Source organism: Malania oleifera, chromosome 12 (assembly GCF_029873635.1).
Source record: "Malania oleifera isolate guangnan ecotype guangnan chromosome 12, ASM2987363v1, whole genome shotgun sequence".
NCBI classification, from domain to species: Eukaryota; Viridiplantae; Streptophyta; class Magnoliopsida; order Santalales; family Ximeniaceae; genus Malania; species Malania oleifera.
In genome coordinates this window covers 32,986,884-33,011,044 of record NC_080428.1, presented here as the reverse complement: position 1 = coordinate 33,011,044, position 24,161 = coordinate 32,986,884, and the positions used below count along the sequence as shown (strand labels likewise).

General features: G+C 34.8%; 1 protein-coding gene across 1 annotated transcript; it reads right to left on the bottom strand.

Moving 5' to 3' along the window:
• Positions 1 to 2,415: 2,415 nt before the first annotated feature.
• Positions 2,416 to 19,567, bottom strand: LOC131144297 (la-related protein 6A). Its single transcript, XM_058092852.1, has 11 exons — positions 19,159 to 19,567; positions 7,941 to 8,022; positions 6,307 to 6,401; positions 6,039 to 6,110; positions 5,881 to 5,960; positions 5,697 to 5,781; positions 4,602 to 4,649; positions 4,429 to 4,494; positions 4,229 to 4,357; positions 2,859 to 2,949; positions 2,416 to 2,705 (listed from the first exon to the last, which is right to left on the bottom strand). The coding sequence occupies exons 1-11, from the start codon at positions 19,360 to 19,362 to the stop codon at positions 2,563 to 2,565; spliced, it is 1,095 nt and encodes a 364-aa protein (XP_057948835.1). The 5' UTR covers positions 19,363 to 19,567; the 3' UTR covers positions 2,416 to 2,562.
• Positions 19,568 to 24,161: the final 4,594 nt, after the last annotated feature.

The window sequence follows — 24,161 nt, the reverse complement described above, 5'->3', positions numbered from 1 at the left end:
GATTTATAGTATGAAAATTAGTGGGATAAACCGAAGCTAAACTCCTCAAAAATAATATCTCAATCACACAAGCAAGTGGGAGTTTTTAGCAATACCTAGTATACACTAGCATAACCAATATACTCTCACAATACTAAAATGTATCAAGGGAATAGAAATTTGAGAGTATTTGGACAAAAAGAGTATTTGAGATAGAGAAGATTTTTGCTAATTAGTTTTGGCTAATATCTTTTTTATTTTGCAAATGAGCCCCTATATATAGAGAATGACAAAATTATAACCGTTGGAGACTTTATGGGTATTATTAAATTTGTTTTAAAACCAATTAGAAAAATTAACCCAGTTTACTTAATTTTAACCCCTGTAAAAATTAATTTAACCCGAGAAGTTCGGGTGCCCGGTTTGAGGTTCGAGTGCCCGAATAGACTCAGTTAAAAAAAGCATTATTAAACAATTCGGCATCCCGAGTCTAGGTTCGATTTCCTGATCAAAAGTCAGAAATATTTTCCGTGCGATTTGGGTGCCCAAAACAAAGTTTGGTTAACCAAACTAACAAGTTCAGTCGCCCGAGCCCTTTTTGAACTGAAAAGTTCGGCAGCCCGAGTTGGTGAAAAGTAACCTTCTAAGGATTCGGTCGCCTGAGGGCGATAGGGTCATTTTATGTTCGGTCGCCCGAAGCCTGGTCAAACTGCTGACTTTCCAACAATTCGGCCACCCGAGGAGTTTTGAACTCCTGAGGTTCGGTCGCCCGACCTCGATACATACTTACCCTATTTTGTCCAATTTTATTTCAATTCTTTCCCCCGACAATGTAAGTGATTATGGTGACTTTGTGCACAATGTGTAGGAACCTAGGGTCTTTTCAAGTACGTCCAAAAACCTGGCGTCGGTCGACCGAAGAGTGCCTTAAAGTCATTCGGTCTCTATGGTCAATCTACGATCATTTTGAGAGCTTACAAATACCTACATGCATGACATGCAGAGATTATTACAGACCGATATATCTAGTTACTATTACAGACTCAAATTACACAAAATATAAATTACAATAAGTCTTCAGGGTCTTTAGTCTTCAAGTTTTCACGTGTCATCAATTGGTTTGCTAATATAAACCTGCACACAAATTAGATAGACATTAAATACCAGAGTATTTGTCATAATCAAAATAGGGCATTCACCTATCATGTTAATTATTTTCCTCATTTCTTTAAGGGCATGTTTAGTATCATTTTTATTTTTTATTTTTTTTTTATTTTCATTTATGTATAGTGAACAAATAGTTTATGAAAATGCGTTTATTTATGTGTTTATTTATGTTATTGATATTCTGTTTTTGCTTATGGTTTTCATCCATTTGCCAAAAAAAAAAAAAATGAAAATCAAATTTTTATGACTTCCAATTGTTTTGATAGGTTATTGTCAGAATATTTTAGTATTAGAATTAAATTTTTTGGATTAAATTATTAATTTTATCCATAATTTTATTTAAAATAAAAATAAAATGATTATATAAATTTAAGATATACTTACAATAAAAATTCCTATATATTTTTTTAAAAATTTTAAAAAATAATATAGGTCATTTACAAAATATTCCTACTATATTTCAATTGTCATGTACATTAAATTTGTTCTTGTAAAGTAAATTTTGAAATATATAACTAAGTAAAATAATCACAGTAACTTTTATTTTTTATTATAGTATTTTAAATTTATATTAATTTCTAGTTCTATTATTTTAATCACATTTTAAAATATTATTTGGCCCAATGACAAAAATTAGCATTTGTTAAGTTTTTATTTGTTTTATTTATAAAAATATTGATCAAATAGGTTGTTTGATTTTTATTCTAGCGTTTAATTTTTGTTTTAAATTTTCATTTTTATAATTTTTGACAGTGATAACCTTTTTATTTCATGTGCAAATAATTCCTAATTTTTTAAATTTTTTCTAATTAATTGTTGTGGGATTCTTTCTTCTCTCTCTCTCTCTCTCTCTCTCTCTCACACACACACACACACACACACACAAAACTTAATAATTGGGACAAGTACAAAAGTGAAATTTTAACCAAAGTTCATAAGTTTATTAATCACCAAGCCTATCAAGCCAAAAAACCATTATTAGACATTCACAGAAGGTAAGAGCTTGTTAAGTTGTGGAAATTATTTTTCATTTAATTTTTTCAAGAATTATACAAATTCTGGCTTGGTTTTTAATTTTAAATGATTCTTTAGAAAGATAGAAATAAAAGATTTTAGTTGTGCAAAAAATTTATTATTTATTTTATATTTCTAGGTTTCAAAATAACTAAAAAAGTTATTTTTTAATTTTTAAAAATGATATAAAAAATAAAAAATAAAAAAACTATTATCTGCAACAATCTGGCAATCAACCAAAACACACCAAGACCATAATCCACACAACTTTGCAGTACTGGAATTCATTTGCAAACCAAAAAGCTTCACAAACGTGTATTTAGTTGGTGCATACCCAACACTTAACACCACCAACCTTGGCCAAAATAGCACAAAATATGACACAGGAATAACCTGGAACTCTTAATAACTCTCGCCCCGCGCAAGGAACTGGAGGGCAGGCAGGCGGCCACGTCCCATTGTAAACCCTCTAGTTCCATCAGGCATTTTTGGACCAGGCGGTGGCTTTGAGGCTTCAACATGACTAGAGGAAATACCTCCATGCCCTGATTTTTTATTTTTATTTTTCCAATAAAAACAAGAAACAAAGAGGAAAAAAGATCAAGCACTGAAAAGTCAACAGGAAAAATATATATATAATAAGGTTCAAACAACAGAGGAACCAAAGAAAAAGTAGGGCTTGTCTAAATAGTAAATACCCTGCCCGTTCATGCCGCGATATTTCTGTCTTCTCGATCTCCCCTGGTTTTGACCTTTCTGCTCATTTTTCTCCTTCGAGTGTTCCCCGTCCTGTGAAGAAAAACACGCCACACAACATTTAAATATATATGTATATATTCTTTTTGTTTTTGTGTCGTAATTCTAGGCAACAGCAGAGGCACATCGCCCAGAACATCAGTATATTAGTCCAATTCACAAATTTCAAGTCCTGGGCAATTAGTATGGTAAATTGGCAATAGGTATTGCCAAAAGCATAATATAAATTAAACATATACTACACAAATAACTTGGTGGAACTAAGAGTATTTTTTTCCAGTAAAATTCATCATCAAAATAAATTACCTGATTCTATTATAGACTACAGATAATCAACAGCAGAAATGCCAAATTCCGAAGTGAATGATGATGTGTTGTCAATAATATTAACAATCACTACCTTCAAATAACATCAAACATTTAACATATAAATCTCAAAAATCAGTACAATATATAGCATGGATAGCACATGCAGGTGAACCTTTTTGATAACTGCACATGTACATTTTACCCGTCCCCCTCGGGCATTTTATTTACTTCATAATTGTCAGTATTTTGAATGTTGAGCCTTATTATACCTACGCATCACTGGTTCACCACCTACCAGCCGAAAATTGTGTCTTAGTCTTACTACTGCAACTAATAGAGTAAGTTGCATTGGGGATCTACCCATACGACAGCCAACACTGGTACTTCCAAAGTGGCCGACAGTCACAAACAGCTTCATCTATATAACACTAGGTGATGGCAAGGAAAGGTTTTGCTTATGTTCATCTTAAGATAGAGCTTCGGAAGTTTACAACCATTACAGCATCGTACACCAGTGCCTAATATCTCCTGTACGCACATAAACAAAAACCTCTATATGCAAACACTTCAAAAGCCCCAAAACCAATCATTTAGCAGTATCAGTCTTCCTATTAAGCTCATAAGGTCAGTCCTGAATCCCATTAATCTCACCACTGGATAATAATGCAATTATGAAAAACCAAAACAAAATGAGACTTAACCAAAAACAGTATCAGTTGGTCCCCACCCCCCCCCCCCCCACTCCCTCCTTTTTAGCTTTTGAGGATGTCTTGTAGTTAGTACTTCTGCCTCTTTCTCAATAAATTTTCTTTTTCTATCAATCAAAAAACAATAATTTATGGTTCACAATGTAATGCAGTAGCTCTCCCAGTACTAGCTTGCATAATCTCTACTATAAAAATAATCTAATCAATAAAGCCAATAACCCCCAATAGGGTTTTTAATATCACTAAGGATCAAGAAGGAAAAACAATTAAGTGCCAAAGGACGTCAAATTACTTACCCCTTCTTCAGGTGTCTCATCACTAAAATTATGGTCTTTTTCATCTCTGGCTGGACCAGATGATTGGACATCAGTATTCTTATCAGAATCATGGTCCCTCCAGCCTTTTCTTCTTAGCCCATGCTTGCCCTGAAGAATTTGTGACACGAGTTGACATTTACACCTAAATTGCCAAGAGAGGAAGGATCATGTCTGCTTACCATTCGCTTGAGAAGCTTGACCCGCATGCCATTTCTCCAGTCTTGCTCATCATTTAATGTAGCCACCTGATCCAATTAGCAAAAAAGGGAAAAAGGTGCTACAGTCCTTAAAATAAATCATCAAAGATCATATGGATTAGAAGTGAAAATGTAACTTGACAGTTGACACTCACAGCCTTTTCAGCAGCCTCCACAGTCTCATACTCGACGAGAGCATGTATCTATATACAGGAAGAAACAGGAGGTGAATAAGGGGTGCCAATGAAACTAATGAACCAGTAAATTCTACATAAAACAGGATTATGTAAGGAATCCTTTAAAATCAGCAGGTGTGCAGACTAACCCCACCCCAGCCTGCTCTTCTTCTCTTCTAATGCAAAAGAAAGGGGCTAGCTGATCAGTGTTTTGGTTAATGCATTTGAACTTTTGAATCCAGATCATACCACAGTACGTAACGGACATAACCAGCTAAAAAAACCATCCATCCATCTATATTATATACCACATGCATCCACTTCTTCAACACCATAATTATTGGATGTACAGTTTTCAATACCATAGTATATTAAGTGAAAAGATTTATCACTTTTTATTGGAACATAGGAAGTGGGATAAGAACAATTCCTTTCATCAAACTTATCTAATATCCTAAGATAAGACCAGGCAAAGATTGAACCCACCAAACAATTAATGCAGCTAAGGACTAAGGACCACAAATGCAACTCAGAAAAGATGAAAAGCCAGATCAATTAGACATGCGTGTTGATTGACCACATCATAAAGAACAAGAATTTCTCCAGCTGAAATTACAATGACTGCTGAAGTGGAAAGTGGGGCGCGATGTTTGACCCAATAAGATGGATTGATTGCCAATCCCTTTGTGCTGAAGAACGTTGTCAACTAAAAGACATGGCCATTCTGCTAGTCATTAAAAACAAAACCAAAAAAATCCAATGAAAAGAAGCAAATTACTGCCACCAATCAGAAAGGATCCAGCTATGAATTCCATTTTTCTTAAAACGTGGCATATCCCATCAAGTTCCTATCAATAAAAAAGTGAAGCTCTGAAACTTCAGCAGTATGGTCCAGGAACTTGATGCCAAAAATTCAGACCTATAATTAAATAAAAAGAGCAACTTTGATAGCATGATCTTTCATAATTTAGCTAATGAAAATAAAAAATAAATAAAGGTGGTCACCCAACCAATGCATGCATACTTGTGCAACATTAAGAACTCCAGGTTAGATCCTCTCTCTTGCTTTCATACCTTATTACTGATCAGCTTCTCCATCTTGCCACCTTTCGTTGACTCATCAATGGCCTGTGGGTTACGGATGCAAATATTTTTTATGCTGTAAATCAAAAAACATTCTGAGGATGTTATATAAAATGTTAAAGCACCAGTTAAGGATGTAACAACATGAGTATAAAAGGGGAAGTAAATGACATACTTTCCAACTTTGCCAAATATTCTCCAAATGTTCTCTCTAGAATGATCCTCTGGTAAATTCTCGACCAAAACCGTGCATAACTAGTGTCCAAAAATCAGATGCTAGAATTTTCATTAGAAAATAAACAACAAAAAAAATAAATTTCAAAATGCAAATACCTTCGGGTCTTTGATCTCTGTAAATGGAAGAGGGTGAAGTCGCTTCACCTTTTTCCCGTCTGAACTAACAACCTGCAGTATGCAAAGAACAAAATTTAACCAGGATTTAGAGAGGTGAAAAACAAAGACAAGAGTATAACCAAAAGAAAATACAGTGGGAACAAAAAAAATATGAGTAAACCCCAAATGAGTTTCAACACAAACATGAGAAAAAAAGAGGGGGGGGGGGGGTTACTGAAATTTAAAAGGGCAGATTGTAGAAGCTTACAAGCAAAGAGGATTCCCTAAGTGCAACCACTATTAGTGAACTGTCTCGGACAAGCTTCTTCATTTTCCTAAAAGAAGCAATAACTCCAATAGGAACTACAAGAAGAAACATGCCACTATAAAAATGAATTCAATCTAAACAAATAGACAGAAGGTGAAAATGGTTTAAACCCACCATAGTTATTAAAAAGAAAAAGAAGAGTGCTCACATGCATGCACACACACACACAAGGGGACCAGGACTGCACAAACTGCCAGGAAAGGTAAGGACCTTCTATGCTGCCATAAAGGGAAGATAAAACATGAATTTCTTTATAACTAACCTTTATATATAATTCAAATCCCTCACAAACCATACTATTCTGACACAAATATATCATTCGTCTCTTTGACAAAGCATGCTAGGTCTTTATATATGGGTCAAGACCTCAACACCCATACAAACCATATTATTTCGAAATAAATATACCATTCTACTACTTGACAAGCATGCAAAGTGTGTCCGCACACAGACAACATTTCAAATATTATAAACAAAAGTTTTCTTTGAGCTGAATTTGATTTCAACCCTTTTTTTTGCATTTCAATTTTTTTCATGCCATGTTTGGAGAGCTTAGAGTTTGCACCTTGGACATGGTTTGTGTGGATTGGATAACATGCAATATAAAATTGTATTGATTTTCATCCAAGTTCACAAAAATCTAAATCCGAGACCCGAAAGTCGTACCTTCAAACACAACTTCAATTTTTATTATTATTATTTTAAATGTATGGTAAAGAATAGAAACTTAAAAATAATATTATAAACAACACCGCACATCGCCGTTGAGATTTACCTAGTGAGAGAGAGAGAGAATCTCAGTTCACTAGGTCATACGGCAATGTATGTATTATAATTTTAATTTTCCAACTTAAATAGTCTGGAATAATTTTGCACAATTCAATTTGTGTACAGAATGACAAGTTGTTAGAATCATTGAATTTGGAAATAACACTGGTTCAAACCCCTAAACATCAAATTGTTTCATCAAAATTTTACCAAATGATTCAGACGACTTCTATTCAGATATTAAATCTGATCTAGAAACAATCATGAACCAAATTAAAGCTGTGCCCAGAATCACATGCCATTTGGATCCTAAGATTCAGTAATAACACCAGCATAAAACCTAACATCAAATTTATTTTAATAAAGTTCTATCAAATGATTTAGACTACTTACAAAACCTCATGCCTATGGAGCTTTTTACTTTGGCTGACTCTTCAAATAGAAATTAAAGCAACATTGCATACAAACAAGCCAATAAGATTATCTTATTGCAAATGAACCTTAAATGGTGCAATTTCTAGCCTCTAAATCCATTATTGTGTGCTAGTATGGAGTTATTTGATATTCTTAAAATAGGGTCCATAATTCACCAAAATAGTTGCATACAAAAAACAATATTGCCTAGATACAGGTGAACACATGATCTTATTATCATGCACAGTGATTTTCAATGGCCCCATAGAACACCATGTTCAAAATAACAGATGTGCCAAATCTAGGACTAGGAGTAAAATCTTTATTTTATATATATATAACACCAAGCTAAATCAATTCAAAAGTTCAAACCACACAAATTGGGTACTCACCAAATCCTTCTTTGTCCTTCTTCACAAAACCCATCATATACTTGTCAGTAGGCAAATTCTCATCACTAAAATAATACTCTACCTGCAAAACCCTAACACAAATCCAATGAGTGGCACTGCACAAATGAAAAAAGAACTAAAATTTAAGTGATTAAGATAGCAATGAAACTCTAATTTAAGTGATTGAAGCAGGACAGCGTCCTTGAATTATTCAGGAGAGATAGAGGAGATGAGGTGGCAAAAAAAAAAGAAGGAAAAAGGAAGAGAAGGAGATACAAAGGGGAAAATCAGACATTTACCATCAATTCAAATTTAACAATAACCTACTCCGACATGGCTTTCAACATTATTTATAAGAAATCCAATAATACAAGAAATTACACATATACCCCTAAACCTAGATGAAATTACAAATACACGACTAAAATATTGAAATATTACAAACAAGCCCCCAAACACGTAATCCTATATGGATAAAACTGAATACAATAAACTATTAACTAAACCCAACAATCCTTGACTCAATTCTTTTGTCTTAGTCTCCAACAAGGGATTACCCACAGTCCGTATTCTTGTCCTAGACCAAATCTCCCCCAGTTACAAAAAATTCAGACTCGAATTTCAAAATGTTGGAGGATCAAAAGCAGTCTTGGACTCTTTGAATTCCAACACTTGAGTGATGCAAGTAATCATGTTTCATTGGCAGCACTATAGACTTGAATTGAGAATTGGCATCAATGAACACATCAGACATGACAAACTCAACCATAAGAATGTTTGATAGACTTTAGACGCCTTCAAACATATGCATTTCCTTGTTTGTAGTGTCTTCAAGTTGGGTAACTTTGACATGGTGAGTAATGTCAGATTCTTTGTCTTGGTTGGTACGTAGAGCAAGCTTCAAAACGATCTTCTTGTCATTACAGTGGAAGTCATATATGTTCTCATGTCCTTGACTCACACCCAAATCATCCAACCAAGAAGAACCAAGGAGTGCATCACCATATTTATAGGTATGATATCATACCAAAATATTAGCAAAATAGTCACCTATTTGGATAGGAACCAAATATCTTATGCAAACATGTAGAGTTGCCAACCAAAGAAACTCATAAGGCTCTGGGATAGGTTTCGGATCAAACTGCATACAAGTGACCACTTTATAGAAATCACATTCATAGAGCATCTTCCATCAATGATGATTTTGCAAGCATTTTTTCCGCACTTGAGAAAGGTGTGAAAATGCTTGAAATTGTGCCCAAAGTTTGACAAATGGCATTCCTTTTTCTAATAATTTGTAACCATGTTGTTGGGCTTATACATGTATTTTTTTATAACAAAATAATTTATATTAGATAGAAAGAAGAGAAGGTGCAATGTGCAGGGACAAGGAGTCCACCATATATATATATATAAAAACAAAACCACACACACACACATACACACATGCACACACACACAAAAATCACAAAATAATATTAAATGAAATTAACTAAGAAATCCCCGTTTCAAACCCTTCCCATCATAATTTACCGAAGTCTCCAAATTCGCTAATTCCCTTTGACCGTTCACCTTTCAACTTTTACCACCATCCAGACAAACTTCATTTCCTCCAATATCACTTATCTTTAAATCCACATTATCCATAAGAATTTGAGCTTCTAATTCCTTGGAAATCGCCACTACAGTGGGCAAAATCCTATCCATAAACTGGAACTTATTCACCGACCCATCATTATCGAAAATTGAAACTCCCTCTAGGCCTTCCAACAGGGGTGGATGAACATAAGACAAATCCTCCATTTCATAGGAGTCAAAAGCACATCCATATTGTTCATGAATCCCATCCAGCAACTGCCCCCCCTCCCTCCAGCACAATCAAAATCACTATTTTCATCACTATCTGAATCTGAAAAATCCCTCCATTTCTTTACCTCAACTTTTCTTGTCTCATTAGAACCTCCAACATTCTTCGAAACTTGAGGAATTTCCACAATACTGAACTCTCCTTTACAATCTCTCCTTGGTACCTTTGTCATTGACTCACCTGAATTTTCTCTCTTATCTTCAAATACCTTCTTGCACCTATCGATCAAGGCCAATTGATCTGCAATGGCCCTAGAATCATTCAAATGCAACTCATCTCCACACTACGAACACAGCTCTTGTTTCCCAACCTTAATAGCTTGACTACCGCAGTCATCACCTTCGTGATTTTTGCCTTCCAGCACCACTTGACTCCACAATTTGAGTCACGGAGAGTTATCTGCACCTGCACTTCTAATTTCCTCACAAAAAACCTTCGCTAACTCAGAGAACACACTCATTCAACTTTGTCACCCATCGCCTTTTTCCACCCTGAGGAATATAAACCGAAAAGTTCTTCCCTTTTCCATCCCAATCCTAACTCCAAATATTTTCCTACCTTCATCCATTTAATTGACATCCAGAGCTTTGCGAAACTCAAACCAAACGATTGAAACCCTCTTCACATGCAACAAAAGATAGACACACCATCAATGAACCAAGACACAACACCTTTGGAAAACCTAACCCACCAATTCTAAGATGCATTGTCCTCGACCACCGGCAAGGATGCAACTTCTCCAGCTTTATCCAATCGTAGATCAAAGGATTTACCTTTGATTTGGATCGATCGATTCAACATCAATTACCGCAAGAACTTCCATGGCATCAAACACATGAAGGGGAAGCAGGAAAAGTTTGTACGAGAGAGAGAGAGAGAGAGATTGTGGGTTTTACAAATTGCCCACAATTTGTACAGTATATACATACGTATTTTGCAAATATGTATCACCAAATGTCCTTATAACAATTTGCCCACAATTCTCAATCTCCTCACGTAAAACCACAAACATTACTCCTAATTTTCAAGAACAATCTTCATGCAAATCAAACACGTATAAGAAACTTACAAATGGCAACAATTTGGCCCAATTCTTGATGTTGACAATCAAATTTTAGCCTTTTGCGTTAAATTATCATGCTTGCTTGCAAAATATCATGTCCAGTTGTCCACAATCAGAATATCACGTTGCACATCAAAATATCATGGACAAAACCCAAAATCTCACGACTGGAGCAATTTCTCACAAAACTGAAAAATACAAGAGAGACTGGCAAATTACCTCATGCGCATCACCGGTGCATGGATATTGACTTTTTGAGTCCGATCCCTATTTTAATGCTGACAAAACACCAATATCTCGTGTGTGCATTGAACATTTTTAACAGGTTCATAATTCAGCACACACACGAGATAAAGGACATGGAAGCCAGAAGGGACGTAAAGACCACACACTCGGGCACATTCCATGACATCAGAAGAATAAAAGAAGAAGACACTTAATTTAATTTGTATATGCATTTACGTTTTTATATTTTGATCTCTAATAAATGCATATATCTTGCATGATATGACTTAATGCTCAGATAGACCATAGACAGACCTTAGGGTAGACTTCAATCGACCGATGTTGGATTTTTGGGTTACTTTAATAGCTCCGATCAACCGACCCATTTCATATAAACACCTCGGTCGACCGAACACTATGTTGGCCAAAAAGTCAAAATCTTGACTAAGCCTCAGGCGACTGAACAAAAATGAACGTCCACGGTCGATCGAACCCTGGTCTTCACTTTTTCCAACTTCCACGGGCGCCCGAACTTATAGTTCAAAATCACCCCAACGACCGAATTGTGAGGCTTAGCAAACCGAACCAATCACCAGGTGACCGAAAGCATGAACGAATGGGAAATCGCCTTGTCCCAGCCAACCAAACTCACCCACAGTCACCCGAACCCAACACAGGCTTTGTGTCTATTCGGGTGACTGGCCCTAAGGATCGGGCGACTGAGCCTCTCGGGTTGCGGTACTTTTAAATGCTAAAATGGGTTTAAAAATTAATTAAACTTTTCTAATAATACCCGGTGTGTCCCCAACGGTCAAAAATCTCCCAGACTCTATATATACCCCTTTTCATAACTTAGATTAGCAACTTTGATTAACTAATTTTTCTCTCAAATTATTTTCTTAATCAAAATTCCCCCACTCATATTTTTATTGCAAAATCATTGTTGGGGTAAAATTTTGTACTCTCCAAACTCTCTTTATTCTTCCTTAGAAAATCTTTTAAAAGAGAGGATATATTTTTGTTTGGGCATTTCTTTTTAGAGCACTCACTCTCCCACATACTTTATTTTCTTAAAATCATTTTTGAGAGTAGCCTTAAGATTTCTCTCGAGTATCTTCATATTCTTAGGGGAAATTATTTAGTGCACAAATATTTTTGAGCTTAAGTCTTACCTTCTCCAAATATTTGTTATTGCAAAAATCTTTAATGGAGAACATATTTATCACATATATATTCTCATATATATATATATATATATATATATATTATTTGTGCAAAAAAAAATTTTAACACAAAAATCCTAAGTTCTCCTACAGTTTTTATTGAAATATATTTTAGGAAAAAACTTTTATTAGGGGCCAAATCTTTGAAGCATTTATCATATATATTCTTTTCAAAGATTACAAAATCATTTTAAGAAAAACAACCTTTCTCTACTGAACATAACTCATATCATAAGAGAGTGCATGTATTTATGAGCTTGATTGTGTACATTCATGCTTGTATCTAAAAGCATTTTATTATGTACAAAAATATTTTTATTGTACCGGTGGGGTTCAGCCCGGAATTAAACTGGGGAGTCTCAGCCCCGTAAGTGAGACCGGTTCAGTTCAGCTCGAAAATTAAACTGGAGAGTCTCCACCCCGTAAGGGAGACAAGTTGGACTCAACCTTGTAATTGAGCTGGGGTTTACCTGACCCCATAAGGAGAGGTTGTAACAACTTCTGCTCAACCCGTTTAAATGAGCAGGGATAGTGGAATCCTTGGTGGGTATGCCTAAAGCGGGGACGTAGGTTGGTTTGGCCGCACCTCGATAACAAATATTGTGTCTCTTTCTCTATCTCATTTACTTTTTGCACTTTAATTTCCATATTTATATGCTTGTTTATTTACTGTTATAATTATTTGCATGTACACATTTCAGTTAAATGAGATATGCCGCACGTGTATGTTTGAACGTATAGTTTCATCATTTTTCATACACGCGATTATACTAAATGGAATATGAACTATGGTGAATCAGTGTAAATGTTTAAATTAGCCGAAATATTTTTAAAACCCAATTCACCCCTCCACCTCTTGGGATCACACCAATTCCAACAATGGGGGCACATAGCGAGTGCCTTACAGTGATGAGTTTTTGGCTGTAGTAGATTGAGAAGCACTTAATCCAGTAGTCGTGGTGGTGTGCAGAAATAATCCCAACTTAAGGATTTCAAAGAGGTGATGTTTGGGGGACTTTAGACTTTCTCAGGTGCATGAGGCCACACAGCTAGCCGGAAGGAGACAATTTTTTGGGAGGGCCTTTTGAGGGTTTCTGTTTTGTTTAGTGATGGTGCTGTCGTGAAATGTTGGCTGGCAATTGGGATTTGAATTCGAGGGGCAAAACTGTAATTTGGCCGGAAGTTGCAGGAGGTTTTAGACGAATAAGAAGAAAATCAGAGATGGAGAAGAGAAGTTTGTTCCGAGGATTCTGCAGAAATTTGAATACTGCAGATGGAGACTATGGGGCTGGAAGTTAACAGAGTGTCAGAATATTAAAATAGAGAGTGAATAGAGAGAATTATAGAAAAGACACAGAGGAGAGGTGAGAAGAAGAAGAAATAAGATGAGATAGGGAAATAAGATGCTGCAGGCAGAACGCAGGGTCAGGAAAGAGAACCACGAGAGAGTGAAGAGCAGAGAGACAGAAAATTAGAGGCATAATATAGAAGAAGGAAAGAAGAAGAAAAGAGAAGGGTGAGAAGGAAAAATGGTGGATTGAAAATGGAAGATTGCTGTGATGTGGTTGGGCTTTGATACCAAATGATGCGGGACAGCATCCTGGAATTGCAGCCAACACATAATTTGGGGGAGACAGAGGAGAGGAGAAGAAGAAGAATAAAAAATGGAGATATGAGGGGGGGAAATCATACGCTCACCATCAGTTCAAGTTCAACAATGCCCTACTCCTACATGCCTTTCACACACTTTTTATAAGAAAGCAAATAACACAAAAAGTTACACACAACTATATGAAATTGCAAACAAGCTTCTAAAAATACACAAATATTACAAACAAGCCCCCAAATACACATAATCTTATACTAATTAAGCTAAACACAATAAATATTACCTAAACCCAACAATCTCTTGAGCCAATTCTTTTGAATTAGTTTACAACAAGGGATAACCTGTAGTCCGACTTCTTGTCCTACATCATTAAGACTTCAAGAAACCCACCCTAAGGTCATATAAAATCAACACTCAACAAAACAATAAAACAAACATTTCATTGTGATATGAGTTTTAGGCACACAAAGGACATTCTAGGGAAATATCATGTAATCTTCCATTAATGTTGGATCACAATAGTTTGGCTCGATTGTAACTTTGGTTTTAATCTGGACTAATATTCTAAAATGGATTTGGAATTGTTTAATTCTCAGTTGGTATATTATTCATGCACTAATTTGTACCAACTAACCCGCTTGCTAACTGACATACCATGCATCTCAGCCATGGAGCACATCAATAGTCTCATTAAGTCAAGCAAACAATTTTCTTGGTCATCATGGCCTAAGTGTACACATGCCAACGCCACTATGGTCCTAAACCAACAAACATACATAAACACCCATGATCAGGCACACGTACACACCTCAAATGGTCAAGGGGCACACTATGCTACCCATAGACCATATCTAATCACAAGTAGAATCTTAGTATCGTAATTCTACTTGGGATTCTACCGATTCTACACTGAACTGGACTGCCCTTTTTTTTTTCATTCATGGGCTTTAAATATGAGGCCCAAGATGCATTTTTCTTGGCCTGATAGTTTTGTGTTGCATTTTTTGGTCCATTTTGCCCAAATTGTTTACAATTAGGACAAAATAGCACCTGGGTCTGATTTATTTATTTTGTATACATCCCAATAGCAGCAGCTTGCAGATAACTCATGTCCCTCTAAACAGAACAAAAGGAAAAAGGTTCAGCTTGCAGAGAGCACTTGACAATAACAGTAGTTTTCTTTTTCAGTTCTTGTTCAATAAGCTTGCATAGTTGTTCTTGTTCAGTAAGATCTGGTTTTCTTGGGTCACTTCTAGCAGCATTCTTCTCATTCAATCAGTTTGGAGTTCTTGGGTTCTTCTTGTCTTTGATCAATTTGGATATTTCGTAGTTCAATCAGCTTGCAAAGTTCATATTCCTTGATGCAATCTTGGAGATGCACAGACTGCTCTGGAGTCAGACCTTCAACAACCAGACAGCTAACTCTTGAGTGAATTTCCTCTGATTGTCTCTTAATTTCAACAAACAGCAGTTCTGGCTGCTAACTGATTCTTCGATTCTTGGTTTTTCTTTCCTTATTCTTCTTATTGTCAAAGACTTTAGAGTTCTGATTTTTATTTTTTTTAGTGTTGACTCATGAGTGATCATTCTAATAGTCTAAGCTCCCATTCGGGAGCAATTAAAAAAAAAAAGTCTTTATAGCACTTATCACTTAAAATAAGCATTTTTACAAAAAGTTGGCGTTTGGCTTGCACTACAACAAACATTTATGCAACAAGTGTTTTTCCAAAATCACTTATTTGAGAATTATTTAAGTGAATTTTGAGAAGCAATCTAAGATAACTTTTTGGCCACTTATAAGTGACACTGTTCATAGGCGGGGTTAATATTAAAATATAAAAATTTAGTGATTATTTTATAATTTAAAAAAAAATATAGTAGAAGATAATCATATATCATTTTATTATGTATTATAACATATTAATTATTAATGAAACATAGTTCAATTTTGGAATGAAGAAGAAAAACCATCTATTAATTTAAACTAATATTAAAAATAAAAAATACTAAGTTAAATAATAATATTAGTTTCACATAAATTAATATGATAATTATATGTCATAAATATATATTAAGGTCAAGATTATTATTAATCAAAAATAATATTATATTATTTTTACTTAATAAAAATATTTAAATTTTAATTAAAAATAATAGTTAAAAGAATTATTAATTGAATTGTTAATTAAAAATTAATCATATATTATTTTATTATGTATTCTAACCTATTAGTTATTAATAAAAATATAATTAAATTCTATAATGAATAAAAAGAACCATCTATATATTTAAATTAACACTAAATAAACTAAAATTTTTAATTTAGTTATTAATGCTATTTTTAACATAAATTAATGTCATAATCATATATTATAATTATACATTAATAACATGATTATTGTCAACTAATAAATAATATTATATTAGTTGAATTAATATAAAATTTTAAATTTTAATTAGAAAATTAATACAAATATCATTTGAATTTTTAATTAAAAAAATATTAATATTTTTATCTAAAATATATTTAAAAATATATATAAGTAATTATAATTCAATTATGGATTGATCAAGAACTATTTATTAATTTAAATTAACAATAAATAAATTAAAATTTTAAACTTAATTAATAATATTATTTTTTTATCATAATTTAATATGATAGAAATATGTTATAAACATAAATTAATTATAAAATTATTATTAATTAAAAAATAATAATCTAATATTATTTTTTAAAAATAAAATATATTAAATTTTAATTATAAATATTTAAAATAATTATTAATGAAATTGTAAATTAAAAAATATTATTATTTTTTAATTTAAAATATCTTTAAAAAATTTATATAGCACCCTATAATAAAAGTAAGTATCCAAATACCACTTATTTTAAACATAACCAAATACCACTATAACTTTCAACATTTTTTCAATTCAACTCTTATTATCAGCACTTATTAAATTCAGCAATTTTTCTAAAAAGTTCCCTAATTAAAGTGGCAGAAAAGCAGAGAAGCTTTTTAGTAGCTTTCATACCTAACTTCTTACATACTAACCAAGTTTTTAGTCTTAAGAATAAAATTCCACATAAATAAATTTTTAATATTAATTTTACATTGTAAGTTGAATCTTATGATCCTTAATCCGATCCCACGATCTAATCCTGTAGACCTCTCCAACAATCCTACGTAGGATCCCAATTCTAACAAACTTGATCATAACCATTAACAAGCCAAACACATAACATTTATAATCCAAATATTCTACATTCTTCAAAAAAATCCATGTACATCATCACCCTATCTACAATGCTACGAGTTCCAAGTTATCCAATAATCATAGTGAAAGAGTCTTGCCCACATCAAGCACACAAAAGCACAAATCAAATCCCAACAATTCAGCCTCTAACTATAGCCACCCAAGTATTTCGTATCATAAGGAAAAGCCCTCTTAACTAGAAGAAGCAGGTAGTTTCATTATTGGCAACCACCATGCTGCTTTCAAAGACCTCTACACAACTTTGTTTGTCCAAACATCACCACCTGACAATCCTTTAACTAGCTTGCATAATGCAATGAAATACAAACTATGAAGCATGAGCACAAGGCACAAGACATAGGAACATAGGTGGCACATGACAAATCCTTAAATAATAAGCATACATGCGTCACAAAAAGGACATGACAATAAACATATGAATAAAAATAAATAATTCAAGGAGATAAACATATTGCATACAGCATATATATGTATTATAGAAAAAGAAATTCATTACCATAAAAGAGATAGAATAACCAAAAACAAAGAATAAGATATCCTCCTAAAACTTAAAAGAGTTATAATAAAGCTCTCCACCAATCCCTCTAAAGATCATACAGCAAAACTACCCTAAAGAACCGCAAAGATGAAGCCCAAAAGGAAGCAAGGAAAACAGCTCTATCCCATAATAAATGGCAAGTAGTTGTTTTGCCATTAAAAATTCTTACGTTCCTTCCAATCCACAAAGTCCAAAAATGAGCAAAAATAGTGCATATCCACAAAAGTATCCCTTTCTTACTCCTCACAAAAACCTAATGTCACACCAACAAAGAAAAAGTCAACAGTCCATGGTGAGAACACACTGGCCCAAAACTACTACGCCACCCAACATGGAGAAACAAACGCTCATTAGTTTCGCTTGACTCTAAACATATGATGCATATAGACTGAATGACTTGTAGGGCCTCTTTACGAACAACAAATCATAAGTGTCTAAGCCTAGTGAATGGCGTTAACCTGCATCCACATGAAAGCGCTGATCTTAAAAGAAGCCCTAGCCTTCCAAATGACATTTATGATTTATGCAATATTAAATTTCAATGTTTTAAAAGGCTCAATCGAGGCTTGCATTAAGGCATTCTAGGTATGCCTAAATGCCTTGAGGCTCAATCTAAAAATACCAAATCCTGTAAAGGCTAATGCATTATAAACAAAGGCTTACGCCTTCACCTTTTAAAATTGTTAAAGATCCAAGCTATGTGTGTGCATATGCTTCTTCCAGTAGAAATCACCAATATATCATCTCTTTATTTTGAAACATAGTCAAGTTTATTAGGATTTTTAAATAAACCACTATTGTGGTTATATTTCTCTACAATTGTAAATTCCATGAACATTTGAAAAAGTTATATTGCTTTCCAAAGGATGAAAAAAATTCAAATCATTAGGGTTAGCAGTCAGCTGTCTGAAGGCTTTTTTTCATCAGCAATGGAAAAACCAAGATTCGAGGCCTGGATTCTTCTTCTTTCACTTCCTTTTCTCAGCCAGTAAACATATCGTAAAAAAAGACAAATAAAAAGCATAAGCATGCTCCAGTTTCAAATGTTGTAGAAATTCATCGATGCAACAATACCCAATTAAGCACGTCAGCTGAAGAAGAATATGCATTTAAATTCTAACGCGTGCAAGCTCCGGTGGCACAACACATATAACAAATGAACTGCTTTAACTCTATCTCGATTCAAAAAACATAAAGGTCCAAGCAGCAACTAAACAAAACTAAAACGGCGCAAAAACAGCCCCTCGAGCCCCACCCCACACCCAGACGCAAACAAAGGTCTCCACAATTCAAAAATCAGCGCATGAAAAACAAATTCACGCCAATCACGCCTAAACACGAAAGAAACAGAAGCGGGACTAGATTGCAACAAGAAACATAGAAAGAAACAAAAAAATAGTGCGGTAGTTGCCTGCTTGATGATCTTGTCACGGAGATCGCCGGTGAGCGGCGCCGTCTCAGATGGGTGACACGGGACTGCTTCTAGCTGAAAGACGGGGTCTTCGAGGGATCCGGCAGGCAATACATCGGGATCTTGAGGCGGAGATAATGTGGCCGTAGCGGCGGACGCCGTAGCCGTGGTGGTGGTGATGATACCTTCACCTTCGCCTTCCATTGGGAGCAGAAGGAAGGGTCAGGGAGAAGAAACGAGAGGGGAAGAGAGAAGCGTGAAAGAGATGGAAAAACACACTCCCGCTCCTTTCTTCGCCTGCTCTGTCTCTTCGTCCCTTCACCTTTATCGGAGGGAAAGCCTCCCGCAGAGTGCAGACAGAGCCGCCCCGGGAGGCGATTCATGATCGTGCAAGTATTATTCTTATTTTAATCTTTAAAAAAAATTAATACTCTTAATTGTAAATAATTAAAGCTGTTATAAATATTAGGAGGTAATATTAAATGGTTAGCATTTTTTTAATTTTACTTTTTAAATATTAATCATGTATTATTATTATTTTTTTAATATTTCATTTTAAATAGTTGTACCTGAAGGTTATATAGGAATTTTTTAAAATTATTGTGGCAAAAAAAATGTCATGAACAAAATAAAATCTTCCCTCAAATCAAGATTCTAAGTTCAGCTTGTCATGTTTTACTCAATTATTTTTTGAGTTTTAAGGCAGAACTTATGAAATAACTTATACTTCCAATGATCATATATACCCCAAGCATGCTTTCATAAGACTAAGTACAAGTTAAGCCATTTTGGATTTTATTTTTATTTTTTTGCATAAAGCATGGTCATTACTCTAGAAAAGAAAGCTAGACATGAACATTTTCAAGATCACAGGTGGATGGATGGGTAGATCTATGTATCAAATTGGTGTTCACTCATGTATATTAAGTTCATCCATGAACTCCTCCGATGCGAACAAATACTGTGAACAATGTCCTTGAGAGTTCAAAATCCTTTTTGTTGGCCCGGATATGCGTCTAGAGGGGGGGTGAATAGACGTTTTTCGAGGATATGTAAGATTTTCTGCAATCACACAAATTTCTTGGCAAGAACAAAAATCGCAGTGTATAAATCAACCAAATGGTAATGGCAAAGCAATACAAGAGAGAAAAGAGAAGAGACACTTAACAAAGTGATATTAATGTGGTTCGGCACAGCGCCTACGTCCACGCCTTGAGACTAACTCAAGGATTCCCCAAATCCACTAGGTGAGCCTCCTTCCGACAGAGAAGCCTACACAATCCGCTGCTCACAAAGAGCTCTTACAATGTTGCTCACCTAGAGACACCTTATAATGGCTCACAAAGAACCTTACAATACAAGTAGTTGGAAGAGAGGTAGATACAATCCTAAATGCTCCTCTTGAGCTGAGTATCACAATGTAATTCTCACACTATATCCTATTTTTCAATGGAGTGTAAATAAAAGAAGAGCAAGAGGGCAAGTGGTTGCACAATGAAACCCTAGAGTAAATGCACAATGAATGTTTTCAATAACTAGTAAGCTTCACACATTTGAAGTTAATGCAAAAGACCTATTTTAGACACCAAAGGGGCGATCTGAGCACTAGAGAGTCGTTGGGCATTTATTGATATGAGACAAGAAGGAAACTAGTCGTTCTGCCGCATTAAATGAAGTCTGCAGCCCGACGTTTGTCGATGAAATCGCGCCTTCGTCGACGAGCCCTTTAGCTTATTCGTCGAAGAAGCCCTGTGTTCGTTGTCAAGTCACTGGTTCTGAATTTTGGTAGGTCTCGGTTTCTTTTTGTCGACGAGTACGCTGTGTACGTCAACGAAATGTGTGCAGACTTCGTCGCCAAATCCCTTGTATTCTTCGACGAAGGTGCTCTAAACTTTTTGGTGTTCTCCATATCTTCTCGTCAACGAGTACCCTGTGTACGTTAACGAGAGTCTGTGTTGTTCTCGTCGACAAGACCCTGTATTCATTGACGAGGCCTCTTTTACTTTTTCAAAAATTCATTTCAACCATGTTTGTGTTGAAGTAAAAAGGTTCTTATCTTTATTTTAGAAAATGATCTTTGATCTATTTCAAGATGTCTTAGGTTTAATAAAATACTTTTGAGGGTTTTAGACATCTTGTGTATTTTTACTTGACTTGTTATATATGTGGGATTGTGCCTATGTTCTAGTGATATGTATGTGATTTGCCCATTTATTGCTTATTCTTTTGAGTCACACCATACACAAAGGATTACAGAAACAACCTCTCTAACTCTCACACTCAACTTAGAACATGTGCTTGCTATGTAGGATCCATGAATGTTTTGGTTTGAGTGGTCGAGTTCTGGTCATGTCATATGTTGCTTTTGGCTGGTTTGAAACTTGCTTGCTTTGGAGTCGTTCAGTGCAACTGAGTTAGACTAGAAGAAAAGGTTAGTAACTTTAAAAAACTGCTAATGGGTTGTTGTCATCAAAACACAGTTGGAATGAAAGACCCTTAACCACAAGGTCTAACTCTATTCTTCTCTTCATATCAAGGCAACTAAAGAACTTCAAGTGTTGTTTAAAAGCTACTAGTCTTCAAGATGTTTTTTTTACAGGTCATCTGTTCACTTGGTCTAACAAAAGGAGTGATGACTTTTTAATTAGGAAGCTTGACAAAATTATGGCTTCAATTAGGCTTTCTCATATCTCCCTTCTTTAAGTTGAATTTCTTCCTCCTAATATTTTTTAATCATTCTCTAGGCCTTATTCATATGGGTAATTTTTCTTAGGATCAAGGAAAGAACTTCTCATTGAAATTTCTCAATTGCTAGAATCAACATCTTGACTTCTCTAAGAATGTGAAAAATTCCTAGAATACTAGTAAGACTATTTGAGCTTTTATATACAAATTTTGTCAAAAGCTCAAAAGATTGTGTCAATAGTCATTTTTTGATCAAATAAGTTCACATAAATGAAGATACCAAAATATTAAGAAAATTAGAGAAAACAAAATTTTTCACTAAGCAGTCAGTTGACCTTTCCTCTATTTCTAGTGTTTGGCACCACCCACGGGCAGGCAACCCGCCCCACCAAAATTTAAATTTTTGAGTTGTCTTCAAACGATTGGCTAGTAAATTTGGGCTTGTCATGTTCCCCAATGATGTCACATGTCAAGTTATGACATTGGCAGTTAGTGTATGTGTAGTAACCGGGAAAAAAATAAAATAAAATTTTAAAAAAATAATAATAATAAAATAAAATTAATTAATTAAATTAACAAGTAAAATGAATAATATGATAAGGAACAAATATATATATATATATATATATATATATATATATAGAATAACACAAGCTTTTTCAAGAAGCTTTGAAAGTCAAAATCCAAATTGAATTGGATTTTTGGGTGTGCGTGTGCGCACTCTCTCTCTTTCTCTCTATCTCTCTCTCCTACAACTCTCTCTCTCTTCGATTCCGGGCTAGTTTTACGCCGGATCGACAAACCGAAGCCACCACAACGCTCCTGGCGAAGTTCTCTACAAGTCTGCCGGAGCGGATCGTCAGAGAAATGAAGTTGGATTTCATCCCAAATCCGAGGTAAGGTTTTATATTCAATATTTGGATTTTTGACAGTTGAAGAAAGTGATATACGCATAAAAATACTGAACTTTAATACTGGAAATTTTCAGTTCTAGGGTGTTGATTAGGAACGTTGGGAATCATCCCTAAGTTGAGGTAAGACTTTTTAAGTCGAATTTGACTTAGTGGTAGTTATAGAAAATGTTGTACGTTCGAAAATACTAAACTTTAATTCTGCGAGTTTTCATTTTCAGGGTGTTGAGTTAAGAACCTTGTGGGTACGGGGAAGATTTTCTTAGGGACTTTTCAGGAATCAGGTAAGGGAATAAACTAAGTTAGTTTTGTTTTGAGAAAATGTATGTATATATATGTAGCATCTTTTTTCAGGAAAAATAAATATATTTATATATATGATTTATATTTGGAAAATACTGTTAAAATGATGATATGTTGAATACGTGGAAAATTTATTTAGTGTGGCATGAGCATAAAAATGTTGTGAAATACTGTTTTTTTGGGAATGGGGACGATATGGATTTCTATGATGGAAAACCGGCATACAGGCCGAGATATATATATATATATATATGTGATTTGCCGGCGTACGGGCCGTGCTATGTGGATGAGATTTGCCAGTGTATGGGCTGTGTTACGTGATTTGCCGGCGTATGGGCCGAGCTATGTGATTTGCCAGCATACGGGCAATGTTATGTGATTTGCCGGCGTACGGGCCGATGATTTTCATGATATATGTATATGTGAAAAATGATATTAATGATTTGATAATTAATGATATGAGTTATCCATGTATCACGATTTTAGTATATGTATATGATATCAGAACCTGGTTGGCTTGGTCTAGGCTAGCACTTGCACGGTACCGTTGCTATGTGTCCATGGTCCTCGTGATCATGATATCTGTGTTAACGCCGCTGTATGGAGTGGTGTGAGATTGGATGGTCGATGTGGTTATTTTCAAGAAGTGTGCTATTATCGCCCCTGGTGTACGGACCAGTCTGGGTAGACCCATCGGACCTACAGACTACTGTTTGACTTGGCAGTGGTCGGCCAACCATTGTCAGGTCCCGCCTTCGAGCCACATAACCCACTCATGTGGGGGTAATACATGACAACAGCCAGCTAACCTACTAGGATTGTTTTATGTTATTATTAGTGTATGAGATGAGATATGTTTATGAAAATGCAATATATTCTGCTATGTGTTGATATATATGTATGTTTTCCCAGATTTGATAAACAGTATTGAATATGTTATGTATGGTATATATAGAACACATAATACTCATGTTGCCACACATTGGTATTAGTTTATTTCCCTTACTGAGAGGTGTCTCACCCCTAAATCTTATTAACTTTTCAGGAGCCCCGGATAGGAGAGCGGGAAAAGTCCCGCTGATATAGTATTGTCTATCTACCCTT

Excerpts from the sequence above, each read along its gene's own strand:
- LOC131144297 (XM_058092852.1), bottom strand. The coding sequence starts at position 19,362 with ATGGAAGGCGAAGGTGAAGGTATCATCACCACCACCACGGCTACGGCG. Across the intron at positions 8,023-19,158 it reads GTGACAAGATCATCAAGCAG|GTAGAGTATTATTTTAGTGA; the intron begins GCAACTACCGCA and ends AGGGTTTTGCAG. Across the intron at positions 2,950-4,228 it reads ATGAGACACCTGAAGAAGGG|GACGGGGAACACTCGAAGGA; the intron begins GTAAGTAATTTG and ends TTTTCTTCACAG.